Source organism: Neocloeon triangulifer, unplaced genomic scaffold (assembly GCF_031216515.1).
Source record: "Neocloeon triangulifer isolate White Clay Creek 2 clone unplaced genomic scaffold, ASM3121651v1 ptg000014l, whole genome shotgun sequence".
Taxonomy (NCBI): Eukaryota; Metazoa; Arthropoda; class Insecta; order Ephemeroptera; family Baetidae; genus Neocloeon; species Neocloeon triangulifer.
The window spans coordinates 6,028,016-6,034,868 of NW_026775556.1; the positions used below are offsets into that span (position 1 = coordinate 6,028,016).

Genomic DNA, 6,853 nt, shown 5'->3' on the forward strand with positions numbered 1-6,853 from the left:
TATACATTAGTATGCTGTGGGTTGCGCAAACGGAGAGTAGGAGTGGCTTCGTTAGTAAATGTTGACCATCTAAAACTTGTGATCAGAACTGGTTTCTTTTTAGCAACGATGCTCGCCTTAAAATATTTAGGCTTTATTTGCTTTTGGGCAAGTTTTTCCGAAACGCATTTGGCGAGCCATCTTTCTCAAACGCAGGTCAGTAATTCTTAGAATTTATTTTATTTGTAAATATTAATTTTAGTTATTCTCTCAGACGGTTGTAAGAAAGAAGCTCAAATTACGCAGTACTACATGGTCCAATTGCGGCTCCGACACGGACAGCGTCCTAATACAGAGTCTTGACGTCGCGCCAGACTTTATTCACATTCCTGGAAACATCACCGTCAGTGCCCAGGTGTCTGTAAACTCAAACATCCTCTCACCAGTCAAGGTTAAATCTTTTCTACACATTCGTCACTAGAAGCTAATATTTTAAATGTGCAGGTGGACGTTGTTGCCAAGAGAAAAACCATTCTCGGCTGGATCGAGATTCCATGTTGGCAACAAGAATTCGGCTCCTGCAAATTCGAGGACGCCTGCACCCTCAGCCCCTATGCTTCAGCCTGTCCGAAATTTTTCGCTGACCACAACATTCCCTGCCACTGCCCGATCTTAAAGGTACTTAAAAAATAAATCGATAATTTTATAACTTGAATTTTTTTCAAGGGCGCGTATGGGGTTAGTAATGTGACGATGATGGTCGATCTGGCTGTGCCCGACTGGCTGGAAAAGGGATTTTACAAAGCTCAGGTTAAAGTTTCGCAGGAAGATCAACAACTGGCTTGTTACGAGTTCCAATCTCACTTTGCGTGAGACCTTTATTTTTAAACATGTTACCGCATAACAAATACATTATATTTTTATATACTTTAAATTTACTGCCGGAAACAGAAGGGTGACTAAGAGGCAGCTTTTGGCACAAAAGGAAAGAAATTATATGTGTTCCAAGTCCAAAGTGTGAAATTTACGAATGTAGGTCTAGCTTTGTAACAAATAAAGCACTGTCATCCAAGAAGTGCAGCTTTTTAAAAACTTGTTTTGTTGAACACACATTATATGTATCATATGAAAATTATTTAGAAGCATTTTTATACATACTAAAAGACACCCTAATTAAGTATTGATTGCATATAATATTGCATTATGCAAAAGGAAGTGTAAATTGAGTAATTTCTGGATTACAAGGTCAATACTTTTAGTAAAATATCTTTCAATTTGACTTACCTTAACGTGACGTTCGTCGCAAATAAAAATGGCCCTTTTCAATTCATGCACATACAAATCACAAACTTCACTCATTCATCTGCAGCAAGTTGTTGATGGTTGCCTCCTTGTTGCCTCTGTTTGCTTCGAAGACGGATCGGATGACTTCCTTGTCCATATTCTTGAACATTTCTTCAATCTGAAAATAAAAATTAGGAAAAAAATCAATTTAAAATAAATATAGCAGAGGCTTTATTACCATCTTGTATTCCTCCTCGGTTATTTGGGGTGCTGGAGGTGGTGCCTGCTGCTGGGCTTGAGGCATTGTTGGAGGCATCTGGTAAACAGTCATTGGCTGCACACCAAAGCCTGTAGCTGAGGGTACCATGACAACAGGGGCCGTCATAGATTGGTACATGAGAGGGTAGGCCTGAGGAGGCATGTTCGGTGCTTGCGTCTGTAAAAAAACACACAATAAAATATTAATTTTTATTATACCTGATAAACTTGAATTTACAATAGGTCATGCAATTCTACAATTCTTATAATTTTTTATAATAGAAAATATTTTATGTATATTTTTATGAGATTATTTTAGGATTACTTTGGGATTCTGTCAACCTGGAAAAAAAATATTCCCCGGAAATAAAGGAATCCTCTTTCTATGCATGAATGCATGTATTATCCATTCTGTTTAAAAATTTAAAACCTCCAACAGTTTTCAATTTATATTCAACTCCCATGTGGGGAATTTTGGTCAGTCAGAAATGATATTTGCTGAAAAATTATTACCGAGAAGCTGAGTACGAGGTTGACGTTTCCCTCTTGTCCGTCACCCTGCTTTCCGTTCAGCGCGTACCACTCGTCAATTGTCTCCCCATTCATAACAGCTTCTGGAATGGGAATGTGGGCCCAGGCAATGAGCTCGTCGACCGTAAATGAGCACTCGTCGTAAATTTCAAGGTAGATGCTGTTCACTCTCTGAGCGAGCAAACTGCAAAGTTGAAATGGATTAAAAAAAATCATAAAACTTTCAATTTGAATAACTAACCACTGGACGACTTTGTTCCAGTGCGGATTTTTCCCTCCGTTGCTGTCAGTGTGAGTTTCGTAAACGCAGTGTCCAACTCGAAGCCTCACATAGGGATCCATCCTGGTCATTCCATAATTTTTCACAAGTTTGGCCTGAAATTGTTGAATAATAAAGATTGTGTTGAATTATATATAACTGGAAAAATTTTACCTGAGCCACGGTAATGTTGAGTTTGCCTACATAATTTTGCTGGGGATAGGCTGGCATTCCAGAATATTGCTGTTGCAGGGCCATTGCTGCCTGCCGGTCAGCGGCCTCCTGCAGCTGTTGAGCAGACACGTTGATTCGAAGGAAATCCGACGGAAGCGGACCGAGAAAGACCTGCAAAATAATGTAATTAGAGGTAAATTTTTAATTTGAGACGGTGCTGTTAGATAATTTGCAGCATAATCAGAAAGGCGTGTGACACCAAACGCACACAACATTAACATGTGAAAATTTTATGAAAAATTGTCACCTGCTGTCTTCTCTCGTTGTTCTTCTGCTCGGGAGACACGGCCATACTCATCTTCGACAAGAAAAGATGCTGATTAACTAAGTGAACTCCCAACAATTAAATTATAATCCACGGATTACAACTTTGTTGCTACTTTTCGAGAAATGCGTCAACATCAGCTGACAAGGTAAGTGAGTGGGGTGTGCAGAAAGGAGGTGAGTGGCCAGGTGCGGACTTTCGGGAAACTTCACCCGAATTAGTACTGGAACTGCGCAATTGTGTTTTTATTTCTCGCTGGCCATCCATTTTCAATGATAATTTAACGTTAAAAATGAATCTTTTGTATTTATTTTGCAAAAATTTAATACTCCTTGAATGGTACCTTCAGTACAATATAAAACTTTACCGAACTTTAGTTTATGCAACCTGTCAAGCTTACATGTAATGCGGAACAGTGTCTCTCCGATCGCAGGCACCAAAATAGGCAACCGACATCAAATGCGGAAAGCTATACGTTCAGTTAAAATTATCTTTGAAAACATTTCTAGTCAAAAATAAATGAAACAAGTATTAAGGTTTAATTTTCACTAAATTTCATTTTATTTTGTAGCTTAAAAAACCATTGGAAGGATATTTTATTAAATATTGTAAATTAATATTGGCTATAATTTAGATAAACTGAGATAAACAAAATATTCTATATTCTTAAATAATGTTTTGTTAATAAAATATTAAATTTTACATATAAATATTAAAAAAATTAACATTCCATCAATAAAGTATACTTTTACTACTTTGAAAAACACTTGGATAACAAGCAAATCTTTCTTCGCACAATTTGGAGAACACACCGGCGGAACGTAGAGCCACACAAAGAATATAAAATGAAATTGATGCCAAAGTTGGTATAGTAGAGCAACATGCAGAACTGCTGGAGGCACCACATTGGAGGAGGCGCAGGTTGGCCCCAAAGAGATTGGACTATAGTGTAGAGGCGGAACACGTAGCTGCAACAAAACCATTGATTTCATTTTATGTTCAAAACATGTGCCGCACCCTCCATTCATCGTTGCATCTGTAAACTAAATCTTTACTGCAATGTAAAAGGAAAATGATTGGTCTTGTTTTTTTTTTTCATCTACTGAGTATATAGCATTTCGCCAGCGAATGAGCAAGTAATGTTTATGGCAGAGTGACACGAACTCTCTTTCCCATTGTTGTGCCAACCTTTTACACAGATTATTTGCAAAAAAAAATTGGGTTAATTTAATTAACCTAAAAAAACTAATAGAAAAAGAAGGAAAAAATTAAACATTAGAAATGAAAATTTATACCTTGGCATGTTTAGCAGCAAAAATGTACTTGAAATCACAAGAAGCATTTTAGTAATGCTCCTCTGACAATGGGTTCCTGTAGTTGCAACATTTTGAGAAACAAAGCGCAGCTCTCCTGAAACGATTAAAATATAAAAATTAATTCGATTAAAAACTATTGAAGAATTCAATCACTAATTCCATAATGAATAAATCGAGAAATATTTACAAATATGCTATTTTTCGATATTTTTTTCAAAATTCACTCACTGCTAGTTTGTGAAGCTTCAGTAGATCCAGTAGATCTATTAGTGTTGGAGGTTAATCTGGAGCTGATGGTCTTTGCAGAATGCAAAGAATGTTGTGAACTTAGGTGCCTCCTGAGATTGTCCTTAATACGAAAAAGACATCTTACAAAATAGTAATAGAATATTCATGCAATTATTTCAAGAATTAAAAAAGTCAATGATCAGAATGATCAAGTTTAGCCACCAAAAAGGAAGATGGTAAAATATATTGTTTTTAAACCTTATATAATAAATAATAAAAAAGTTGATAAAATAAATTTTTTTTAATTTTTTCAGACTTCTGTTTAAATAAAAAATTTAAACAAATTTTAATTTAAAACGGGGAAAAAATCTTTCAAATGATCTGATTCAGAATGTCTGAAAAATTTCCAGCCCCATATATAATTTTTTTAGAAGATCACTTCTCTACCGAAGACACTGCATTGCCTGTTGAGGGGTCGTGCTGGTTGTCAACGTGGAAGCGGTGATTGAAACCAATTAGTTTTCTGGTAATTAAGACGTTCATAAAGACAAGGAGCACCGAGGGGATCGCCAGCGTGATAAGACTGTCGGCCAGAGTAATTTTACTTAGCAACTCTCCGTACTCGGCTCGCATGTCGCAAGTGTCCGCTCCGTGTTCATTCTCCACGACGCCGGCGATTACCAAAACGTACGAATTGAGGGCGAGCGAGAGAATGGCCAGTCCCAAGACGACGATCTTCGCACGAGCCACTGTGCAAACGTGCGGACGCTTCAAGGGGTATTGGACGGCGATGAAGCGCTCGATGGTGAAGCCGACCGTCAGCCACACGCTGAGGAAACTCGAAGTGCTGCTCAAGTAGATTACAAGTTGACACCACCCGCTCCTTGTTTTAATGAAATAAAAAAATAAGAATAAATTAATTGAATTTAATGAAGGTATGATTTTAATTTTAATTAAGTAAAAATTCTCGTATTATTAAAATCACAGAGATTCAAAATTTTAATCCCAGTAAAAATACTTGTCGGTTTACTTTTGCTCTTTTTTTCGATTGAAATATTCTTTCTTCTTGAAGAGTATTAGAGTAAGATAAAAAATAAAATGATCATAAATGATTTATATTATTTTCGTTTTTTGCAACACACAGACTGATGAACGAAGACTTCCTTTCTAAAAGACAACGATTTTGGTTTGATTTAAACAGATATCCAGTTATTTAATTTTTTGTTAAATATTTTAATTTTGGTTTTAATTTTTTCAATGTTTTTCCAAGGTGAACGCTAAATTTGGCACAAAACTCAATTTCACCAGTCATATTTCTACAGAATAACACAAACTTCTAAGACAATTAAACAAATAACAAATATAGTATTGCATAATATATAAAAAGTGAAAATACCAAAGTTTTTTAAATGGTTTAAATTTGTACAAAAATTACATTAAATTCAATAAAATATAGAAAACAATAATTTCAATCCAAAAAATTAAAATTGGTTTAAATTGGTAAAAAATTATTTTGCTGAAATCAGAGTTGAATTTATTTACCTGTTGAACGTCTGCACGCCGATCGAGTCACCGAACCAAATCATCCCCAGGGACACGAGGAAGCCTGAATCGGAAACTGCAAGGGCCGCCAGGTAATAACTGGAGCTTCGGTGCTTCAGGTGCGTCTTGAGAAAAACGTAGACATTGAGAGCGTTGAAGCAAATGCCGACGACGACGATGAACGGAATGTAGTACACGTGCAAGAAATCCAAAATCTCAAAAAGGACGGTGGAATAACACGGCTCATAAAAAGGTTTGGCCGTGGTAGGAGGCGCTCGGACTTTGACGGTCCGATTTCTCAGTCGTGCATAAAGAACAGATACGATTTTTTGAATCGAGCTATTGAAGGAAGCCAATAATTGCTCTTCAGAAGACATAATTATTTTTTCGACTTTCTGACCTCAGTTTCAGAGAGACACTGGAATGAGAACTACCCACACGCAGCTTTTCATCCCCTTTCATGGAAAAGGGCAGACATGCGCTTAGTAGTTTTTGAAAAGAATACTGAGAATTGCTAAGAATGAGAAGAACAACGGCAATGTTAATTTTTTATTTATGATATTATACCTGTTTAATAGGAAGAAATGCAAGTTATTGGCGATCGTCAAATTTATGAAAAATTCTTCATACATTAATCCATTTAATTCTGTATAATATTTCATATTTTTATTTAATCCTCCTTAATTAATTTTTAATTGTTTAAAAATTGACATTTTCACAATATCGAAGCATATTATCAAAAAGGCTTTGTTTTAATTTAAAATTAATATCATAAAATCACCAAAAAGATGTTCAATATTTGTCCATTAAAAAAAATCACCGTTTTTTGTGAAATTGCACTTAATTCCAATAAATTTTTTTGCAGTTTTAACCTTATATTATCTTATATTATTTATAGGTTTTTGTAAGTCCAAGAGAGAAGCTTTTTCTGACTTCTCTCAAATACCTGTTATTTTT

General features: G+C 35.7%; 3 protein-coding genes across 3 annotated transcripts; 1 reads left to right on the forward strand and 2 right to left on the reverse strand.

Moving 5' to 3' along the window:
- Positions 1–4: 4 nt before the first annotated feature.
- Positions 5–1,389, forward strand: LOC132200105 (ganglioside GM2 activator-like). Its single transcript, XM_059625308.1, has 4 exons — positions 5–195; positions 254–430; positions 484–657; positions 706–1,389. The coding sequence occupies exons 1-4, from the start codon at positions 109–111 to the stop codon at positions 850–852; spliced, it is 585 nt and encodes a 194-aa protein (XP_059481291.1). The 5' UTR covers positions 5–108; the 3' UTR covers positions 853–1,389.
- Positions 814–2,950, reverse strand: LOC132200103 (toll-interacting protein-like). The gene is made up of 6 exons (XM_059625307.1): positions 2,793–2,950; positions 2,486–2,656; positions 2,294–2,427; positions 2,035–2,236; positions 1,502–1,699; positions 814–1,441 (listed from the first exon to the last, which is right to left on the reverse strand). The coding sequence occupies exons 1-6, from the start codon at positions 2,841–2,843 to the stop codon at positions 1,331–1,333; spliced, it is 867 nt and encodes a 288-aa protein (XP_059481290.1). The 5' UTR covers positions 2,844–2,950; the 3' UTR covers positions 814–1,330.
- Positions 2,951–3,389: 439 nt separating this feature from the next.
- Positions 3,390–6,607, reverse strand: LOC132200909 (thyrotropin-releasing hormone receptor-like). The gene is made up of 5 exons (XM_059626695.1): positions 5,897–6,607; positions 4,802–5,237; positions 4,355–4,475; positions 4,106–4,220; positions 3,390–3,778 (listed from the first exon to the last, which is right to left on the reverse strand). The coding sequence occupies exons 1-5, from the start codon at positions 6,271–6,273 to the stop codon at positions 3,562–3,564; spliced, it is 1,266 nt and encodes a 421-aa protein (XP_059482678.1). The 5' UTR covers positions 6,274–6,607; the 3' UTR covers positions 3,390–3,561.
- Between the last annotated feature and the right edge of the window lie 246 nt (positions 6,608–6,853).

Excerpts from the sequence above, each read along its gene's own strand:
- LOC132200105 (XM_059625308.1), top strand. The coding sequence starts at position 109 with ATGCTCGCCTTAAAATATTTAGGCTTTATTTGCTTTTGGGCAAGTTTT. Across the intron at positions 196-253 it reads GCCATCTTTCTCAAACGCAG|ACGGTTGTAAGAAAGAAGCT; the intron begins GTCAGTAATTCT and ends TTATTCTCTCAG. Across the intron at positions 658-705 it reads GCCACTGCCCGATCTTAAAG|GGCGCGTATGGGGTTAGTAA; the intron begins GTACTTAAAAAA and ends ATTTTTTTCAAG.
- LOC132200103 (XM_059625307.1), bottom strand. The coding sequence starts at position 2,843 with ATGAGTATGGCCGTGTCTCCCGAGCAGAAGAACAACGAGAGAAGACAG. Across the intron at positions 2,428-2,485 it reads TCAACATTACCGTGGCTCAG|GCCAAACTTGTGAAAAATTA; the intron begins GTAAAATTTTTC and ends CAACAATTTCAG. Across the intron at positions 2,237-2,293 it reads TGGAACAAAGTCGTCCAGTG|TTTGCTCGCTCAGAGAGTGA; the intron begins GTTAGTTATTCA and ends TCAACTTTGCAG.
- LOC132200909 (XM_059626695.1), bottom strand. The coding sequence starts at position 6,273 with ATGTCTTCTGAAGAGCAATTATTGGCTTCCTTCAATAGCTCGATTCAA. Across the intron at positions 4,476-4,801 it reads CAGGCAATGCAGTGTCTTCG|GACAATCTCAGGAGGCACCT; the intron begins GTAGAGAAGTGA and ends TTTCGTATTAAG. Across the intron at positions 3,779-4,105 it reads TTGCTGCTAAACATGCCAAG|CTACGTGTTCCGCCTCTACA; the intron begins GTATAAATTTTC and ends GTTTTGTTGCAG.